Genomic DNA, 22673 nt, shown 5'->3' with positions numbered 1-22673 from the left:
TTGGGGTGTATATCATAGCAATGTCAAGACTTTCAAACCAATAATGTTAATCTACTTTTGTTTATCATAATCGAAGGCATAGACTTCCAAGGTTAGGGGTAAAAGGGTGTTTACTCCCCTCACAAATTTATAACCCCTTCTCATTTTGCCCCCCTCAAATAAAAAGCTTAGACGTCCCTCATAATCGAAGGCATAGACTTCAAAGGTTGGGGGTAAAGGGGTGTTTACTCCCCGCCCAAATTTATAACCCCTCATTTTACCCTCCTCAAATGAAAAGCTTAGACGTCCCTGGTCGGAGGTGTGTACTATACATAAATTTTTCGTCCATTGTCTTATCCCTTAAGATCACAAATAAACAAGGACAATTCAAACAGCAATAAAAAAAAGTAAATTGTAAATTGTAGACTAAATTTTAATGTTAATAGGAAAACCAATTAAACCCCTGCAGACTCAAATACTCTAGGAAAACTCTATTATATGTAGATGGCACATTCCTAAAACCACATCCAGGGGTTAACGGGGTTCACAACATAAAACTTCTCTAAAGGGTTTCCAACTTTCATAAAATTATTAAATATATAAGGTGCTTTCCCTACGATTGCCTTTCCTGCACTAATCCTTAAAAATTTAAAGGGTAGTTTTTTCCTATGCCTAACTACCTGTGGGAGCAAATGATTATTGATCTCCATTATTCTAGCCCTGTATTCGATTTCTAATTGTTCTCAATGAAGCAAGAAAAATAAATAAATAAGTGTAGACGCATCTATCTTCAAGCTAGTGAACTGACCTTCGTTTAGGACTTTTATTCAATTTCCCATTTTTATTTAAACCCCTCCTCCACCTCCCATCCCGGCACGATTTCTTGTGTATAAGGTTATAAATTAAACTTAACCCAGTTGTTTTATACAAAATTCAGCTTTTTATGGTATTTTTGGAGGAAAAAATAGTTGTAGATAAAATAACACCATTCTTAATAATTTTGATGACTTTAACGAGTAGTAGAAAGATATCGTAAACGTAAAAGGGGGAATTAAAAATAGCCTAAACCTATACTGAAGACTTAAATCTGATAATAAAATAGCCCAAGACCATCCTATTATCTATGTTAAGCTTGGTATATTTTTAGATTACTTGGAAAATGATTTTGAAAAATTAAATTTTGCAAGTGTAAATTTTGATGGATTGATAAGTACAAATAACACATACATAGATATATTATTCAAAAGTTATTTTTTTAAAGTGTTTCTACAATCACAAAAATATTCTTTTTTAAAAATTAGCCAAGTAATTGTTTTAGGACAATTATTTTCGAAAGCAGTGTAGCAATAATTAGGTACTTAAATTAAGTCATAATGTATAACACATCGTAGATGGGTCATCAAATTTTAAACAATTATGTTTTAAATTTGAAAAATACTATCTAGCTCTTTTGCTTGCTATTTAGTAAATTAGCTACATTTATACAACTATGAACATTATCGTCAATTAAATTCTACTTTGAAACATGCATTTGTAATAATAAATTTTAATAAAAACAAAATATACAGAAGGAAGTATTTTTATTTTTAAAAAAATATCGGGAGGTTATTACAATGGCGTTAAATTAATTTACGACTCCAATCTATTTAGGGGGTGAAATGGATTTATCATACAATGTCCAATCTCGCATCCCTACTCCTCATATTATTATTTCAATATTTGAACAAAAAAATTAAAACTCATTTCTTGGCAATTAGCAGCCATTATTGCTACTTAAAAGCCATAAAACAGCGCAACACCTATTTAAACAATCTTGTTCAAGCTTTACCCTTCCGTATAATAAACAAGAATAATAAAATCCATAGAAATAGTCAAACTAAAAAAAGGTTTCTGTCGACTTTATAGCATTTAAAGCCAGGGATCTAAAGGGATAAAACAATGGTCGATAAATTAATGTACATCCCAAATGATGATACACATTATTACCCCTTATGTAGATTACAATAAATGATTGAATAGCTTGGACAGGACACTCAACTTAACGAATGAACTAATCAAAATTCAAGAAGCACCCAAAGTTTTCAAGCCAACGAATAAGAAATGTTATCTTTAAACTTTGGGGACTACTGTAATAAACAGCCCATTGTCCCCTCTCTCTCAGATTTAAATGACACATTATGAACTTGATATTAAAAAGGTATAATGTCTGAAATTAACGTTAACATTATCCTACTTTGAGTCCTCTGTACGTTGATAGAAATACTTTAAATTGATAACAAAACAAGGACCAAACAAATTAAACAGTGGCTGCTCTGCCAAAGACAAGTACAGGCATGTTTTACACGGCTGTATAGTAACCAGTCATAATTACTAATAGGGTAATAATTAGAAATAATTACAACATTTTTTAGGTAATTAAAACCATACATGCTGTGTATTACATAGGTATATATACATTCCTACCAAAAAATTAATAGCTCAGCTACTCTATAATATAGGCAGGTACGTAGGCCAGCTAAAGCTCAGTATAAAAAATTAGAGAAAAAAAGTTCTTTGACTGACGATAAAAAATGACAAGTTTATTTTTAACATTGTCTAAACGTTGTATTTTGAGGAAAGATTTGCTAGTTTTTGGCTTGTGCTGTAAATATACGTAAAATAATTTATGTAGAATATAATAATATAATAATTTATATAGAAGCGAAATAAATCTAAAATAATATTTGGGGGGCAAATGGAGAGGTCGTCAATTTTACGATGTGTTGCCCCCCAACGACAGCTGAAAAACACGTATAGGTTTCGTGATTTTTTTCGAATTAATTTCTTTATTGGCATAAGCTGGCTAATATGGAACTTATCTATTGGTCAGTTCGTTCATCCAGTGCAGTGGGAGGGAAGGGGATGGGGTAAAGGGTTTGCAAAATTGAAGTAATACAGGGACAGAGCAATTAACAATTAATTTAATTTTCCCCTAATTTTTATGGGTTTGATTCTCCTTTCGAAACCTGGGTTAGGAGGATATTGGCGGTTAAATTAATCTAGAAACCTTACTTCTCCCCATTACCAGCAACAATGACCATATAAAAAAAATACTTTATTATCTATCTCACTATACCTTTAAATACTATTTGTAATAAAAATACTATCGAACCTTTTTAAACACCCTATATTATTGATCTACTCCGAAAGCGTGATTTTTATAGCCTTTTCAAATAAATAGAGTTCAATTACATTATTTTAATAATACTCTATGCACTGTAAGAAATACTAAAACTTTAAAGATTATTTTTTATTTATTATATAAAGTACTAGGGTTTTTTGTTTGAAGCCTAAGATTTCAATAACTACGAAACTGATTGAGTTCTTCTTTATAGGGAAGCTTCACATTGGAATGCATTTTTATGTCCCCTATCCACCCCTTTGAATACCTAGCTCCGTAGATGCTAGAAGCGCAACTGCTAGTATCTAAAAAAAACGCTTTATTTTTTACAACATATAATTACAGAAATATTATTTATGCGATTAGAATGTTTTGGTTGGGTCTAGAAGATGATTAACCCACTAATTTCTCAGCAGCACGAATCTCTTTAGAAAACCTTGAGCCAGTTCATTAGTCTGTAATTTAAACTTTTGTGCTGTTTTTGTATTAACTTAAAACATATTGAAATACAAAAAGTCGTTAATTTGTCATTTAAGACATACTAGACGTAAATAAAACCTTTAAGTTGATAAAAGTTTCCCTAACAGTAAGTGTTACTTCAAAAATAAAGAATCTTAAGGGATAAGACAATAGCCAATAAACTGATGAACATCCCCAATTACTAGTTAGAAAACTTACTAAAACTTACTATTAAATGTGTTAATGTCATAACAGCATAAGGATTTCTATATGAAAAGCCATATTTTAACATTACCAAAATATACCTAAAACCTAAATTTTAATATCCGTCCCAGTGAACCAGCCGTATTGATGCTCTAGTAATAAGTATGTAGAGTTATTCTTCAGTCATATATGTATTTATAGAGTAGCAGGAATATGTGGATAAGACAATGGACAATAAAATAATAAATATAGATGTATAAACAGACAACTATCTGGATCCTTCTGTTGGGGAACTTCTTCGTCTGCTAGCAAATTGCTTTCTGCACTTTTGTTTCGACTTGGCTCTGTTAATTAGATGCTATTAGATGATTTTTAAAGACATTAGAAGTGGTACAAGTTTAATTTATTGTCCATTGTCATATCCATGTATCCCTGATCTATGAAGAAGTCATATATCTGTGGAGTTAAAACTAGGTATTTACTTTAACCTTGTCGGCCCAGGGACAGGGAATGCTCTTCTCAATATAAAAAATCGTTATGGAGTTTTACTTTAAATTAGTCTTTTACCCAAACTTTATAACGACATTATCGCATTAGTTGCCTTTAAAAAGTAATGTATTTTTATTGAATAATCCAAACTGTTCAACAAATAATTTAACATAGAGTTAACATAGTTTTTCATCATTGTCTTATCCCTTAAGATCCATGATTTTTATTGGCTGCTATTGAAAATGGATGGATGAATATTTTTTAAGAAGATTCCTATGGTCAATGAGTATCTTTTTTATAACTAACTTTGTCTGTCTGTCCTTACATAATGCTACAAATAAGTTAAATAATTTTCTGTAGGAATTATGATTTCTCTTTACCTATTTTACCTATAAAAGATAGAAAATATATATTGAAAATTTTCCTAACCAATAAGAATCTACCCTATACCTTATTTTGTTGGTGCCTGTGGTTTTCTTAATTGATAAATACTTTGCTTGGCTAATTTTGGATGTTGTTATTCTAGTTTTTTAGAATGCAGATCTCTTTCTTACTAGGAAAAGAAAGATAACCTAGTCTTATTACTTTTACACTCTTTCTAATAAATCAAATAGAGTAAAAATCAGAGAGAGAGGGGACATTGGGCTTTTTATTACACTAGTCCCCCAAGTTTTATAATGCTGTTTCAGTGTTTTCTTATTCGTTGGATTAGTGATTTTGGGGACTTTTGATTAATTTTGATTGGTTGCTTCATTAGGTTGAATTTTTGTACCACTAATTGAAATCTACAGAAGGAGTAATTTTGTGTAGCATCATGAATATATAAGCCATTGTCTTATCCATTTTAACCCTTAGGGGATAAGACAGTGGACGAGAAATCTATGTACATCCCCAATTACGATTAAGAAAAGTAACCCTTTAAATCAATTTGATAATTTATATAAATAAAAGGCTCAAAATTTAATTAGAATTTAAACAACAATTTTCTAAAATTCATTGTTTGACTCCGCAGTTTAAAATTTTTGCATTAAAATAAAATGCAGAAATTATAAAAGTAAAATAAATAAAAATAATTTTGAAAAAACAACATTTATTAGAATATATTACCCATTCAAAATCATTGTTTCTTCTTTAATTTTCAATCTTTGTGAATATATACATAAATCAACCGAGAGGAGAGGGTTATTTTTTGTAAAACAATTTTAAGGATAAGGACAAAAACAAAAGGATGCAAAAGTGTCACGCGTGACGTCATAAAAATGCGTTTAAAATGGAGGGATGAGAGAAGAAGTGGGAAGGGAAACCCCTATAAAGAGATGGATAATAGAATTATTTTTATGACGTCACTTATGACACTTTACAGCGCTTCCAAAAAAAAATAAAGATTTTTGCAAATTCTATGTAACAAAATGTGTGTATGTCTGTAGCATAAAATCTCGGACCTATTTTGTTCTCCATTATAATGAAACTTCTTAAAGGTCTAAAGGAATAGTTTATAACTATTTTGGGATACTTCAACCCTCACGAGAAAAAATCACCCTTGAATTTAAAAAAAAAATTAAAATAAACCCAACTTATTTAGAGTATTTATCTCTGCTGATGATAAAGCCATTACATAGAAAGAATTAAATATTAATTATAAAATTATAATAATTGAAAAGCAAAATATAATAATCACTTTAAATTAAACATATTTTTTTAAAAACATTCAGTAAAAAAACTTTCTCAATCCAATCTAAAAGGAAACTTTATCATTGCGAAATATATTTCAAGTAAAAAATACTAATTATCAACAAAATAAAAAAATGATAAAATATTTAAACCTAACTTAGCTAATTTTGTTGTAGTGTTTGGCTATTTTGTTGGGTAAAAGAGCTTATTCGTGAAGTGTTTCAACAAAACAGTAACTGTTCTGTCACTAAATAGCACAGAAACAACAAGGTAAATGATTAATGTTTTCATGTAAATTGTAAATTTTATTCAATATTAAAATTAATGAAGTCAATAACATACATGAACACTTTTGATTAGTACCATATATTCATTATGGACTTCAATGTTGATTGAAAGTTCATAATGAAATACAGACGCACATAATTACAAGTAGTCGAGCAAAAATACGCGGGAATACTTTGAAAGTTTTGCAGTTTTGATGGAAATTTTGAGTCGTGATGTTAATGAAAATTTCTCCTGTCATATTAACCACAAATCTTGACCAATACATCCACACGGAAATGTTTTCTGATAATCAATTCAGGGTGGGATGGGACATTAGGCTGTTTATAACAATAGTCCCAACAGTTTTATTCATAATGGGTTTGTTATTCGTTGGCATAATAATTTTGGGGACTTTTATTGAATTTTGATTGGTTGGTTCATTAAATTGAGTGTTATAACGTTTTAATACTAAATGAAATCTAGCGAATGAATAATTTTGTCAGGGTAACTGGCATTTAATAAAAATAATCAAAATGTCATTAAATGAGCAAAAATAACAATACTACAATATTAAAATCATGACTAAACCTTTATGTTGATATAATAAAAAGTTTCCATCCTTTAAATTTAAATTGTCAAAAAATAGTGTCCTAAGTAGTATTAAGATGGATTATAATCTAGAAAATCATGTGTAAGTATTAAATTTAAGTATTTAAAAACTTTTGAAATTTAAAAGTCCTGTACATGAAGCATTTCTATCAATGCAATGTACGTCTGTCTAATAAAATAAAAGATGACAGGCAAATAAAAGAGATTTTTAAAGCCAAAATTATTAATTTAACTTTAAGAAGCAGTATTTCTGTGGTTCTTTGCTTGTACTTTTTAAACTTTCGTACATTTTCAGACTTCTGGTTATTAGTCATGCATGTGATCTAAAGAAGGGGCAATTCTGTGTATCATCATTAGGGATATACAATGTATATTATACATTGATTTATCGGCCTTTGTCTTAAGCCTTTAGATCCCTGCTCATGTTGATACAATTACAGCAGAAAAGTTGAAGAAAATAGGAAGCAAAATTAATGCATTGCAATGTTGAAAGAAAATTTGTTGAAAAAAAAACTAATATCAAGGATGTACAAATAAAGTCAAATATCAGCAAAAATCTAAACATATTGGAGGTGACACAAAAGAATAAAAACAGCAACAAGGATAATTATGTCGATAGGTAGTGCTACGGAAACACTAAAAATTTAATTAAAAGTAGTTATTAGCAGGTAAAAATGCACCTTGCCTTTGATTGATTAGATTACATTAATACATACCATACCGTTTTTCTGATATGTGATGTTGTTGTGTTTACTATGCACTTTTTGCATTGATATTAATCTGACATCTGACCTCCTCTATCTCTCCTCAAAAAAGCTTGGACGTCCTTGCCACGGCCAAATCACTATTTTAAAGTATAAATTGTTGTAAAATGGTAGGACTGCACCTCTACTGCAAGTGTTGCAAGCTGTGAAGTGTAAATTAGATTTTTGGATGAAAACACAACAATGAAACATTTTGGCAATAACTGAAATTTTTTATACTTTTTACAACATGATGTTTTTTTATATAAAGTAAAAAGTATTTAGGAACCTTTTATTCATTTAGTTCTAACCTATTTCAGAAAGGATAAGACAATGAACGATAAATTGATGTACTCCTCCAATTCGTCACCTAGAAACTTCGGTAATTGATATAAAAACATGATTGGTTGGTTATTTTGTTCATCTTGACTGAGGATGTACAATGAATTTTGTCTCTATTGTCTTATCTCTTAAAATATCTGGACATGCATGTAGAGATAAATTTTAAAAATGTGTTGAAAGAACATTTTTTCTTAACAATATGAAATAAATTTGTTATTTCCTAATACCATGTGTGCACAAGCCAGGTACCATGTGTGTACAAGCCAGGTACCATGTGTGTACAAGCCAGGTACCATGTGTGTACAAGCCAGGTACCATGTGTGTACAAGCCAGGTACAATGTGTGTACAAGCCAGGTACCATGTGTGTACAAGCCAGGTACCATGTGTGTACAAGCCAGGTACCATGTGTGTACAAGCCAGGTACCATGAGTGTACAAGCCACGGATGGCGGGGATTGATTAATCTACTTACCTTTCTTACAAACCCAATATTGTCCTGTTGTGACGTCATAAATTTCGGGATAGGAGAAGGAAAGGGGGGGGAGAAAATCTCTTCAAAGGAGATGAGAGAAATGGGGTTCTCCTTTTCCTTTCCCGAAATTTATGACGTCACAACAGGATAAAATGGCTTTGTCACCTTGCTTCCACATAATCTTTAAAAACTGCCTAAGATAGATTTTTAAACTTGGAAACGGGTAAAATAATTTTTATTTTGGTGCATTTGCGGCGGAAGGAGGTTTAACATCCCCCCTTTAAATTGAAATTAGCAAGGTCTGTCTTTCTCTATATTTACCCATTTAAAATATACCCCCCCCCCCTCCTGACAAAACCCTGTGAACGCCAGTTGTATGTTGTCCTATCCCTGTATCCCTGTTAGAATTTAAAAGGCAAAGGTGATGAAAAAATTATTATAAAACTTCGAGGGAATCAAGGACGATCTCGTCCAATAGTTGCATCTTCCATTTACATATCCAAGTAGTATTAGTAACACATTAGAGTAAAACAATAGAGGGCCAATGGGTTTATATAGCTGTTTGTCCCCATCCCGTGGACTCTGTGCCGACTATCAATTGGGTCTTTGATTATCAGTTAATTCGCTACAAAAGAGCAAACGCAATTTGCTAGCAGACGAAAAAGGTCCCCAAGAAAGGGGCCAGGTAGTTGTCTGGATTATACATCTATGCTTATTACGTTTATTAGTAACACATTAAAATAAATGAACTGAAACTTAAAGGCTTAAGACAATTGTGTTTATGCAATAATGACAATACAAAAATATAAAAGCCCTAACAATAGATTAATATAATAAATTGTTTATATTAGAAAATCTGAAGTCCATCTGTCTGCCCGTTAACTGCGTTAAAACATCATTTTCTTGGCTTCTACTCATCATATATGTCCGAATTTATTGGAAATAATCATACATTCACTCTAAAACTCGCTTTGTACGTCCGTTCACCTATACGTTATATATGTTAAGGATTTGTATTGGGATATTTTCTCGATTATGATAAAACTTATGTCTGACATATCTTGTTAACCAAAATGCATATCCTATTATATAAAGTAATAAGCGTTTTTTTGTCTGTCCCGAGGGATCTCGCTAACCGCTGAACTGATATTGTTCTCCTTTACAGTGAAGCTTCTTATATGTCATGGGAAGGTTTTAAACTCAAATTTAAAATGGGATGATGTCGACTTTTCCCCCTCCAACCTTAAATTTCCCTAGAGGCTTCTAGGGGCATAGCCGCTAGTCCTATTATATAAAGTAATAAGCTTTTTATGTATGTAGCAAAGGATCTCACTAACCGCTAAACCGATATGGTTTTCCTTTACAGGGAATTTTTGTATGAGTCCTGGGATGGTTTTAGGTTATTTCATTTTTTTCATAAAAAAGCCTGGATATGGTTTTAAGCTATATTTCTGCCCTTCCATATAACTTCAAATAAATAGCACCTAGATGCTAGGGGCGTAGCAGCTAGTAATTTATAATTCACTTAATTTTAAGATATTCGCTATATCATCCTTGTTCTTATATGGGTTTTGTTTTAACGCCATGGCAAAACTTTCAAAACATGTCACTTTGGAATTTCATTAATTAAATACCTATTGGTTAAAATTTTGTTTGTATTAAAATTATGAGAGGTGACTGAGTTAATCATTTTTTATTTTGTCTGTTAGGGTATTATCAGGGATCAAAAGGGAAAAGATCGCCGTTAAATTATTATATATTCCTAATGATGATTAAAAAAAAAACACCCCTTCAATAAATTACAATTAGTGGTTGAATCGTTTTGACACTCCAATTAAATGAACCAACCAATCAAAATTCAATAAATGTTCCCAAAGTGGTTAGGCCACCAAGAAAAAGTTATTATAAAACATTGGGGACTAGTGTAATAAACTGCTCTTCCTGGGTATTATCACGGAAGAAATATCTATTAGATTGTAATTAATATGGTACCCAAACTTTTATTGACATTCTCTCATAAAACTTTGGGAACTGTTTAATAAACCTTGATTGGGTAGTACAAACTATGAGCTGCTATACTTTTTTTGCCAATAATTTTAATCTACAAGAAGGTTATTTTGTATTTAACATATTAGGAGGTATGCATCAGTAATTCATTGTCTTATCCTTTTAAAGATTAACACTGTTATTGTGGATTATATGCAGAAAATAATAAAAATATTCTTTTCTGAATTGAGAGAAAGTTAGGTCATAATTGTTTTTTTTTCTCTTTAGGTGATATAAACATACCCTAAATGTTTTTCATGTGTGAGTGTGTGTGTGTGTGTGTGAGTGTATGTGTATGTGTATGTGTGTGTAAGTTGGAATGTATGATTCCCGTAATGTACCGGAAAACAGAGTCATTTAAATTGCGGATATTATATTGATGAAATTACATAGCGCCTTTGCTCTCTTCTTGTTCTTGACATAAAGGGATACGTAAACAAGTCAAAAAGTTGACGAATTTCCTGACTTTTTTCTACCATTAACACAAGCTGCGCAGTTTGAATTTTAAAAACGTAAGCATGTTTGCACACACGTTAAATTAGTCATGTTACATAAATAAAAAGGGTACTTTGGAAAACCGGTTTTTTAAGGCAAAATTTGTTGAAAACCATGAAATATATTATTCTGTTACAAAATGTTAAGTAATATGTTGTATGACAAATTTAAAAGATTTATATATTTATTGTTTTTTGGACCTTATTTAAGCATTTACTTTTTTTAGTTCTATAAGATCATACTGTACTACGTTGATTTAAGTAGTCATGGCTGATCTAATATTAATCTAACCACTACAATCAGTCTTCAACCAAGTAGTTTTTTTACTCTAGAAACCAGTATCTACCTTGCAACGCAGTTCTAATAATACACTACACGCAGAGGTAACACATTAATATTGGAGGAAATAATAATCTATCATCCATTGTCCTATCCCTGTATCTCTGTAGAGAATCACACTCCCACTGTCACTCAAAAAACTCTCAAAAGATTTCACAAAAGATAGAAAATATATGGTGACACAAAACGTCTTATTTTTTTTTACTGGCAGAAAAGTTGTAAAGAAATGAACGGCAAATTAATCTGTTTTTTAATTCCTATATGTAAAATCATGTCTTCAGTAAGGTTGCTTAACATAGATTCCATTCATGATAGTTTTTAGTTTTTTTGAATTTTATTAAATTAGCTGATTTTAGACAATTTTTCTGTCCCCTCCCTAAAACTTACAGAATACAGAGCCCAAGAATGCTAGAGCGCAGTCGCTAGTAATTCAAAAACTAATAATAGTTAATTAAATAAATTGTGTTCAAATAGCTAAATATTATAGCACGCTTTAATAGGTACAATAAAAAAATTACTAAAATACAATTTTGACTTGCGGAAAAGTTTTATGCAAAATAATTGTATAATTTGTGTCACCACCCCGTATGAAAAAGCAATATGGAGAAACAGGGGTCGAGATTTCGCAGCAAAATTGTCAATGGGGTGGTCTTACAAACCCAGTCAAATTTTTGTGCTGTTAACATAAAGCAGAGAGGGAGGGGACATTTGGCTGTTTATTAATCTAGTCCCCAAAGTTTTATAAAAACGTTTTCTTATTCAATGGCTTTATTAAATTTCAATTAGTTCAAGTTCTGTGTCAAAAAGTTTTAACCACTTATTGTAATCTACAGATTGTCCATTTAGATGCCTGAACATAAGGACATAAGGCTGTAGTTGACATTTAAAAATATGGTATCCACAACCAAAAAAATTAAATGACAACCTGAGATATTCGCTGTGAAGTTAATATTTTACCTTTTCTCATCCCCAATAGTTTCACAAGATTACTATTTCTCATATTCAACCGAATCCGGTGGATAGGGACCGGTTCTCATCCATACGAAAAAACTATGTCTAGCATCGTATTATATACAGCTTTCTACGAATATAAAAATGTTCAATCATAAGATTAAAACAAGTTTTTTTAGCCAGTGCCTTCGGCACCTCGTGGCTAAAAAAACATGTACATTATATATCCGCGGAAAGCCGTTTATAATACGATGCGAGAAATAACTATTATCGTGTCTATTAGATTTATTATCAGTGGTAAATTATTTGGAAATTATTTGTGGAAGTGTAAAAACGTCGTCAATTGCATTACTACATAACAATGATGTATATTTTATGTTATATGCAAAGGCAGGTAGGGATATTCTTTCCTAAAAATTATTCAATCAAATTTTGATGTAATGGAGGGAGGTGACAATTGATTGTAAATTATACTTGTCAACATAGTTTCTCATTTGTTAAATTTTAATTTGTTGGTTTAAACTAACATCGTTAGACTTTTCAACCAATCATTTTGATCAAAAGGTTCCAGGACAAACGCAGGATTCCCAAACGTCGGAGTGGACAAACGCAGGATTGTTAAAATGTTAATTTAATTGAGTATTTCTATACAGGTTAGGTTAGGTTAAGATATGAGTATACAAATAAGCGCCTCGCAGGGGTTAGTCTCTTAAAAACCTATAAGATAGTTTAGAATAGGTTAGGTTAGTTTAAGTTTCCACTCCGACGTTTGGGACTCCTGCGTTTGTCCTAGGACCGATCAAAAGGGGGTAATTTGTTTAATAATAGGGGATATACAGTAATTTATCATCAATAGTTTTTTCCATTTCATTTTAGCTTTGATTGCTGCGCCACTCATGGATACAATTATTCTTGTTTTCCTAACACTCTCTTCTGTCAATGTGCAATAGGAGAAAACGATGGTCGGTATTGCATTATTTTCCAGGGAGGGAGAGCCAGGTTATTGGTTGTTAAAATAAATTTAAGCCCTTGCTACCTCCAATTTAGATATTTTGGCTTCATATGAAAAAAAATGCACAATTACGTTCAAATCAATATACAACCCTTTCTTCTACCCAATAGTTGTCACTACTTAAGCCAGAATAATACAATTAAGAATTGGTGGCATACGTCCAGTATATAATCCATTGTTGTATCCCTCGTTACCTGATTTAAAATGGGTGAATCTTACATTTAAAATATTACATAATGTAACTGGTTTAAACAGTTGATATTTGCTTTTCTCGTATTCAGTCGAATCCGGTGGATAGGAACTGGTTCTCATCCATACGAAAAAACTATGTCTAGCATCGTATTATATCTAGTTTTCTACGAATATAGAAATTGTACATTCTATATCCGCGGAAAGCCGTTTATAATACGATACGAGAAATAACTATTATCATATCAACAAACCAACAAAAGAATTAGTCTTAATGTTATAAATTTTTTTAAAGTGGTAATAGTTGGACTTAAACAGACTTAAACATAAGAATGTCGATATTATGGTCCTAGGACAAACGCAGGAGTACCAAACGTCGGAGTGGATAAACGACGGAGTGGACACTTAACTTAACCTAACCTATTTTAGGCTATTTTATAAGTTTTTTAAATGCTTAACCCCTGCGGGGGGCTTATTTGTCCATTCATATCCTAACCTAACCTAATCTGTATAGAAATACTTAATCAAATTAATATTTTAAAATAATATAGAAGAAAAGTTATTTATTGCAACGTATTATAAACAGTCTTCCGCAGATAGTAAAATAACAATCATAGGATTAATTCCAAGTTTGTTATATATCTTTAAATGCAGTTGGTTTAAAGATGTTTGGTTGCAAGGGTTAAGATTACATAGTCGGATAGATAATCAAATCATAGTTTACTCAAATGTACTACAAACGTACAAACGTAATTTTCGTGGCGAATAAAGTATCTTACTATGAATGTAATAAAACCTTAAGTTGTGTGGGGGGGAGTGTCCAAAAAGATCTCGCAAATCCCAAAAGTTTCAATTAAGTTTAGTATTGGTCCTTGGCAAGTTTTATGCTATTTGTTCTTGTGCAAATCTACAAATACAACATATTGTACAAATTGAATAAATTGCAAGGGATTTAATTAAAAGGAAAGGTTATTGGCCGATAAAGTTATTTACATCTCCAATGATGAAACACAAAATATCCCTACTGAACATTAAAATTAGTGGTTGAAACATTTGAACACTCAATTTAATTAATCAACCAATTAAAACTCACTAAAGTCCCAAAAGTTGTCAAGCCAACGAAAAAGAAAACGTTATTATAAAACTTTGGGGACTAGTTTAATAGCCCATTGTCCTCTCTCTCTCTGAAAAATTGCACATAAAAGTAAATGAAGCCTAAGATGTGTAAAGAAAGATGTGTGTGTAAGAATTGTCAGTCTGAGGTTAAACCAAGTTGCACTCAGTTTCCTTCCGGCTTTAGATCTACACTCTTAAAAATTTGCAGGCAGGGAAGGGATATTGGACTATAGATCATATTGGTACTCAAAGTTTTATGAACATGCTCTTTCATTCGTTGGTTAAAAAATTGTGAACACTTTTAGTTCTAGATTGGCAATGGCTAGTTCAAACTCTCCAACCAATATTTTTTATCTACAGAAATGGTTATTGTTTAAAAAAACACAAAGCAAATTAGTTTATAAATGGCTCTTGCTGCGGATATACCTAAACTTCTGCGGCTTTTAATTAAGTTTATACGGCCGAGAGCAGCGGCAAAATTGACGGCTAGAGCTTTTCTGTAAAATTATGCCTTTGTTAGTTAGTAAATAGAAAGAAGAATATGTAGATAGGTTCTTTCTCTTTTTATTAAATTCGCGAAAAAAATTCTGTTAAAACTTTTACTTTTAATGGATGTATTTTTGAGAGTGTTAGTATACGTAAGCGCTTAACACATAACACTAGATACATAAGCATAGTAAGGTTTATTAGGCATTAAAATAAAACTACACCTGTATATTCACATATTTATAATACAACATAAAAAAGAAGGAATAGTGGTTTTCTCCCGCCTAAAGTTTTTATCATACAAATTTAAAGCAAAAAGAGAGTGGACTAGGAAAGTTCAATATTTGTTAGATAATTCAGTCTTCATCCCTTTTAAAGGCAAAAATCAAATAAAGGAATTTGGAGGATTTATTTCAATGTTCAGTATCCTATCATGAAAACAGAGGGAGTTTTTCCTCCCTAACTTTTGAATATTCAATGTTGCCTATCAATGGATTTATTAATACTTGGATCTTACACCAGAGCTGGATCTTTAAATCAGCGATCTGCCCGAGCCGAGCCACAAGCGAGCCGATTTTGAAAGTGGCTCACCTCATATCAATCTTTAAATCGAAATGGCATTGGTGATCCGGCTCACTTTCGTATTGTAATGCCACCGAGCCGTAAATCTTTTAAAGTTCAATGTTTTTTAGCAGTAGCTGTGGCTCACCTCTGAGGCAGATCTGGCTCGGCTCACCACTAAATGATTTAAAGATCCAGCTCAGATTTTCATGTAAAGTAAAACTTGTAGCTGGCTAAAATAATGATCCCCCCCCCCATCCCCCACTTCACCCCATTCCCTCTGTTCATACTAGATGAACAAACTGCCCGATAAATGACGTCCATGTTATCAATCTTAATTGATGACAATAACCCCATGCGATAATATCCACGTATATTGTATATCCAATTGCCTATTGAACTCGGATTAGCTGTGAAATCTATGTAAGCGGGTTGACATAGATGAGACTACATCATGCCTCAGTGGTGTTTTTAAAAAACAAACAATTTAAATTACTCAGCTGCTACATGAGATAGACAGTTACAATTTCTAGTATAGAATACAGATTCTTCTAAAAGTGGGTTGACATAGATGAAACTACATCATGCCCCAGTGGTGTTTTTATAAAACAACCTAAAATTTAAAGCGTTTTATCACTCAGCTGCAATATGAGATAGACCACTACAGTTGAAAAGATCCTAATTTTTTACAGACCAATGAGCGAACGGTCAACTTTAAATTTCTTAATATTTACCTACCTCGTGCCTTCTTGTCAAATTATAAGCATATAATTGGATGTATTTTACACAAGATGATGCGTGATTGGTTATAAAATAAAAGTGATGACAAACAATCAGCAAATGCTTTCATTTCAAAATAGCACTTTTTTAAATTTGTATTTTTTTTTACATTTTTGAAGGAACATACATATTTCTATATTTACCTTTCTCATAGCTTTGAAGTTTACTTTGGAGATACTTGGAAATTTTAGGTTTGTTTTTAAGACAATGGTTTTATTTATCAATAAAATTTAAAGACTATTTTCCTTTATAATATAAGGGTTAAATTATAAAAGCTTTTTGTTAATAGATCTTTAGGGTTAAGACAATGGACGATAAATGGACTACAAATGATTAAAACATCTGTAGTTTTTAATATTGGTGGAAAAGTGTTGGCTTAAAGTATCTAATGTTTAAGCCAACGATTGAGAGAAATACTAAAAACCTACAATCTTTAAACAAAATTTTAAAAATTCATGTTTATTACTTCCTTAAAATCTAAGCTAAAAAAGAAATTTACAGATTATTATTGCCCATTTTAAAACATAATCGAAAAAAATCCATAAAAAAAGCAGAAAAAATCTTCTAAAATGAAGCATTTTAACATAGGTGCGCTTATCCTTAATATAGGTAAGCCTATCTACTATATACATAATAGTATCTATACTTCTCCTATTCCACTCAATAAAAAAAATTGGTGTGCAATCAATATTGTTTTTTATCGGTTCCGCAAATTTTAACTATAGTCAAAACTGCCTCTTACACTTCTGTCTTTTTTAATCTTTCGCTCAAATTTGTTAAACTAATTAGATAATATGAAACTCTTTGATTTCAGTCTCTAAGGCGGAAACAACGGTGCACCAATTATTGATGGATTGTCATATGCATTATCTATCAGGTCCAAATTTTGTATTGTAAATTGAAGGTGTCATTTTTGGTATAACTCAACACACAAATACGACATTTCCTTCACCTTCTATACCATATAATTACAGAAGAGTTTAGGTTCAAACAATCTGTTAATTCTACAGTAAAAGTGATGTAGGTTAGGACCTGAGAAACTGCTGAAAAATTATGGTGATACCACCAAGTACGAAGTAGATGTATGTATGCATATGTGTACTTGAATCAGGGAAGCAGGGATATGACAATGGTCGATAAATTCATGTACATCACCTATGCTGATAAACAAAATTACCCCTTTTGTAGATTACAATTGGTGGTTGAAACATTTGGCCACTCAACTTAAGAAACCAACCAATCAAAATTTAATAAAAGACCTCATAGTTTTTAAGCTAACAAATAAGAAAAGGTTATTAAAAAACTTTGAAAACTATTGTTATAAACAGCCCAATGTCCCATCACTCATTAAACACAAACAGCCAAATGTCTCCTACCTTCCTGGCTTGAATCTGGTGAGAAGGGATACAATAATAGATATAGAATTAATCTTCCCCCTAATTCTTGTGTGTTAAAATCTGCCATGTAAAAGGGAAAAGAAAGGGGTGTAAAATGTAAATCATCGACCATTCCTACCCTGCATATGTTTGTTCTTGCGTAATTTTGTCATTTTTCAATTAAACTTGTTTAGGATTTCTAAATCTACTATAAAATGGAGATACGAAAAGTGTCATGTGTGACGTCATAAAAATACGTCTAAATCCATCTCTTTTATAGGGTTTCCTTTCCCACTTCTACTCTCATCCTTCCTTTTAAGAATATCTTTATGACGTCACACACGACTCTTTCCTTATCTCCCATGACGGACATAAAAAATCATATTGAAAATATCTTAGTTCTCCGAAAGAATCTGGTTTTTTAAGGCATTTTTTTAAAAAGGCGTTTTTTGAGATAGGCGAATTCTGAGATGGGCGTTTTTTGAGATAGGCGTTTTCTGAGATGGGCGTTTTTTGAGATAGGCGTTTTCTGAGATAGGCGTTTTTTGAGTATAGCCTTTCATAAAACCATGTGTGGCTCAAGATAGTACATGTTTGATTTTTGTAACAGTATTCTATGGGATTGTTTTTAGACATTTTCAACCCCCCCCCCCCCCAACCTTTAATTAATAATCCTTATAATTTCTTTAAAATTTTTCAGGTTCAATTTTATGGGGAGGGTTGAACTGCCCCCTCCCCAAAATAGATGAAAACCTGACTATAACTTATCAAGAACTACATAAGCTCAGCACACAGACAGACATACAGACCATTTGTTTATAAATGGTATCTATTTACTTTAAACGCCAAAAAGCAAAAAGCTAAGTAATAGTTTTTGAATGTTAACAACTTGAAAATATATGATGTAATGAGGTTGTGGGGGGGCGGCTAAAATTGCATTACTAAAAATGTGGGAAATTGTGGATTTTGTTTTGTACGTGTATGCAAAAATAAAATTGACGAGGAAGTGTTGGTTTGTGTTGTACAAAGTTTTGGCAACTGTACAATTTTTGGAAAACATTTTTTTTTCTCGCCAAGAAATCGAGGAATATTATATTATAGGCAAGTGTTTCATTGCAGTGATATGACAATAGCGGATAAATTCATCTTTCTCCGCCTTAATAGTTGGAGTAAGATCAAATATAAATAATAAAATCAGATTGTGGAAATAAAACGAAGTAGCGGGCCGGTTTCGTCGTATTTTCATAGTAGTTTTGATAGGTTAGATAAATGATAATGATTTCCTCGCAGTGTAAGAGACCCCACAGGGGCTTAAAGTAGGACAAAAGCTACTGTGAACATACGACGAAACCCGCTACTTCGTTTTCTTTCAATAATCCATAAAATCTTCATTATAAGTTATCATACATAACATTTATATGTATGTCTATTGTTTGAAAATGACTTACCTTTAAAACAAAACTAAAATAAAATATAATATTTTGATAATTCAATTGTGAATATTAAAAATGCCTGCGTTAAAAGTGCTTGATCTCTTCAATTTTGACATTGTGTGTAGAATGTAGATATGCTTCGCTGGTTACCAATCAATCTGGAGGCTGTCTGTCCCAGCAGGATCAGGTAAAGATCCGCTGCCCACTGCTGGTACTTGTGGTTATTCCTGTTTACATTTTAAATTGTTGCTTTTATTTTGTCTTTTTAAAATTTTGATAATAGTCTAAAAGATTAATAACAAAGAGTTTATCGTCAATAAATCCCTAAATATGACATAGTCAGAAAAATCTAAAAGTACAATGTGGCATTTTAATAAAATTATTATTATATGACCAAATAAATTTTTATGTAATTGATATAGAACCGTTTTGATTATGGGGTATAGGGTTCCAAATATTTTAATAGTACACACAAACTTTATATATAGATGACAGATACCTAGTAGTTCGGGAATGTATGCAAGTTTAATAAGTATGAGTGAGGGAGGGGACATTAGGTTGTTTCTTTCACTAGTCCCCAAAGTATTATTCTTTTCTTATTCGATGGCTTAAGAAATATGGGGACTTTAATTGAATTTGATAGTTCATTAAATTAATTGTCCAAAAGTTTCAACCACAAATTGTAATCTACAACAGGGGTAATTTTCTGTATTATCATTGGGGCTGTACATCAATTTATTGGTCAATGTCTTATCCCTTTAGTATATAATGACTACACTCTAAGGTTTGAATTAAAACATCTCCTTATTTTGTAATAATTCTTGAAAAAGTGGAAAAAAATCTTATGTATCCTGAAAAAATACTGTACAAAATTGGAATAAAAATATGCCTGCCATCAAACATATGATAAGAGAGTAGTAATTTTATTTTCATTGATGATACTTTTCAACCCATTTTGTCCTTTTTTGGAATTTATTGGCATCATTGGAATATTGTAATAATAAGAAAGGTGAGGCAACGCAAATGTTGCCCTAAACAATTTAAGGAACCGACTAAAAAATCTTCGAAAGTATTTTTAAAAATCCTCAAATTCAGAGATAGAACAATTGACATTTATGATTATTAACACAATGGATATAATATTACTTAGATCTACAACAGATTTTCTCTAATAAAGTAAAACACGCAGCAGGCTAAATTAACGATTTCCCCCTTCTATCCCCTATACCTAATTTTCTCCCCTCCTACATAATAAACGAACTGAAAAAATAAATTATGTCCATGTTAGCAAGCTAAATTGACGACAATTTTCTACGTATATATAAAATCAACATCCATATATTCTATGTTTGGTAGGTTAATACTTCACTAAACGTACATTACATACGGACAGACAAAATTATTTAAGTTGCTATGTTGCAATAAATTACATGTACTATAAATAAGGGATCAATTGAAAAATCTTTATTTTTATGAGTATTGTGGTATTCTGTGAAATAACCATAACTTAGGTTTATACAATATCACAAAAAAATCAATTAATAAGATGTTTAAAAAGATCTCAATAGCAACTAGATTTTTTTTCAAAAGTAGGGGAATTGAGGTTTTTTTCCTCGAGGGAATATCTCCTAAGGGTTGTATGGAAAGATCCTTTTAACCATTTACGAGATCATATTGAACATTTGTGCAGACAGACATATTGCTACTTTAATGTAAAACATGGCTTTTAATAGACATTTTTTTATTTTGTTGGTTTATAGGACAACTGCCATAATCTGCGTATTTCCGTATTATGGACAACATGTAAAAACAATAGATTATCTCCTCTCAATATATTGATAGGTAGATAAAAATATTGATAGGTAGATAACAGTATTGATAGGTAGATAGTAAAAAAGGCCACCATAAACAAATAAATTTTACAGATTTTGACATGATCTTTGTTCCCCAATAAAATGTAAGGACCATAGGGCACTGTTTTTGTATTTATGGCAGGGCTCGGCAGCCATGTTTTGACTGCATTTAAGCAGCAATCGAGCATTGAAAATCAGCTGGAGTCAGTTTAGTAAAGCGTTTTTCAGGGTTTAATTTGATGGCTTGTGCATGGCTGCCGAGCCCTGCATTTTGGATAGGTGAGATACTCTACAAATTGTCATAAGCCATCAATCTTTCAAATTTGTTTATGCATTTGTATGTGTCTGAGTTTGTTAAGTTTAATATATCTTTGCTTTTTAGTGTTACTTTAGTAGTTATTTTAAAGTCCTTAACCCCCCCCCCTCCCCTCAAAACTGCCCCATCCAAAGTGTAAAAATAAAAGAAAGCAGGCTAGGGGCTTGGCCACCAGTTAGTTAATAGTGTTTTGCCCTCCTAATTCAATTCTTTAAAAAATGTAAAATGTTAAAATTAAAAACCATTAAAAAAATCGTCAAATAAATCATTAAAAAATCTTCAAAATTTAATTGTTTTAACAATTTGAGAAATATGATTTAATTAATTTTCACAGCAACTTCCTTTTTTTAAACTCTAAGGAACAATTTTTCAAGTAAAAAATGTCATGCTCATTCTTAATACATAACTTCCTATCCACCCCTCTATCTATCTATCCATCTGTCTATCTATCTATATGTCTGTGAGTCTATCTTTTCCCATGTTTGTATGTAAGATTTTATAAGATTGTTATCTGATTTCCGTCATTCCACAAGTGGCTTCATTCTTTTGGTGAAGCTTCGCGTCTACCATCTATGGGATTTTTTTCAATGAGGGGAAATTAACCATTCCCCCACATAGATTTGCAAAAATTTGTTTTCTGGAGGGTGGTTAAATGTTTCACCCCTACTGCCTACAAGTTTTCTTGTAGGGGGAGAAAGTCACTCAAAAATCAGACACATGACGTCAACAAAATGAGGGAGATGAGAGAAAAAGTGGGAAAGAAAACCCCTAAAAAAGAGATGGATAATACCTCGTTTTTATGACGTCACTTGGCTAATTTTTAAGTGACTTTTTTCCCCTACGTTTTCTTTTTGAATCTAATCAACTTAAAAAAGCCTTAAACCTGTACGGGCCAAATGCAATGCCTCCCTGAAAAATCGTTCCAGCCCAACACACACTTACACATCATAATACATTTTATTTTAACATTTTCCTAACAAAAAAAACACTAATATTAGAAGGAAACAAATTAAAAAGAGAGCTTGAAAATTTGATTAATTGGTTTGGAGGTAGATTAATTAATATCCTGTGGAATACAAAGGGCTGTGGTGACAGCATAAGGTCATCAAAGTGAAGCCTCTTAATAATATAACATGGTTCACCATTCAAGGATCTAAAAGGATAAGACAATGGCTGATAAGTTGATGTACATCCCAAACACCAATCAATGGTTAAAAAGTTTGGACACTAAATTAATGAACCAACCAATCAAAATTCAATAAAAATTCCAAAAGTTGTCAAGCCAAAGATTTACTATAAAACTTATGGGGCTTGTTTGATAAACA

The 22673-nt window shown here is 31.6% G+C and overlaps 1 protein-coding gene across 1 annotated transcript in view; it reads right to left on the bottom strand.

The window, feature by feature from the left end:
* LOC145331745 (uncharacterized) overlaps positions 1-19377 on the bottom strand; it is a 355671-nt gene extending 336294 nt beyond the window's left edge. Inside the window, exon 1 of the mRNA XM_080176576.1 lies at positions 19259-19377. Within this exon, the coding sequence (XP_080032702.1) occupies positions 19259-19295 (37 nt within the window). The 5' untranslated portion in view covers positions 19296-19377. The remainder of the gene's footprint in view (positions 1-19258) is intronic.
* Between the last annotated feature and the right edge of the window lie 3296 nt (positions 19378-22673).

Source organism: Acartia tonsa, chromosome 11 (assembly GCF_053477335.1).
Source record: "Acartia tonsa isolate MP-2025a chromosome 11, ASM5347733v1, whole genome shotgun sequence".
Lineage (NCBI taxonomy): Eukaryota > Metazoa > Arthropoda > Copepoda > Calanoida > Acartiidae > Acartia > Acartia tonsa.
The sequence above is the reverse complement of the archived record's forward strand: the minus strand, read 5'-3'. Positions and strand labels throughout refer to the sequence as shown.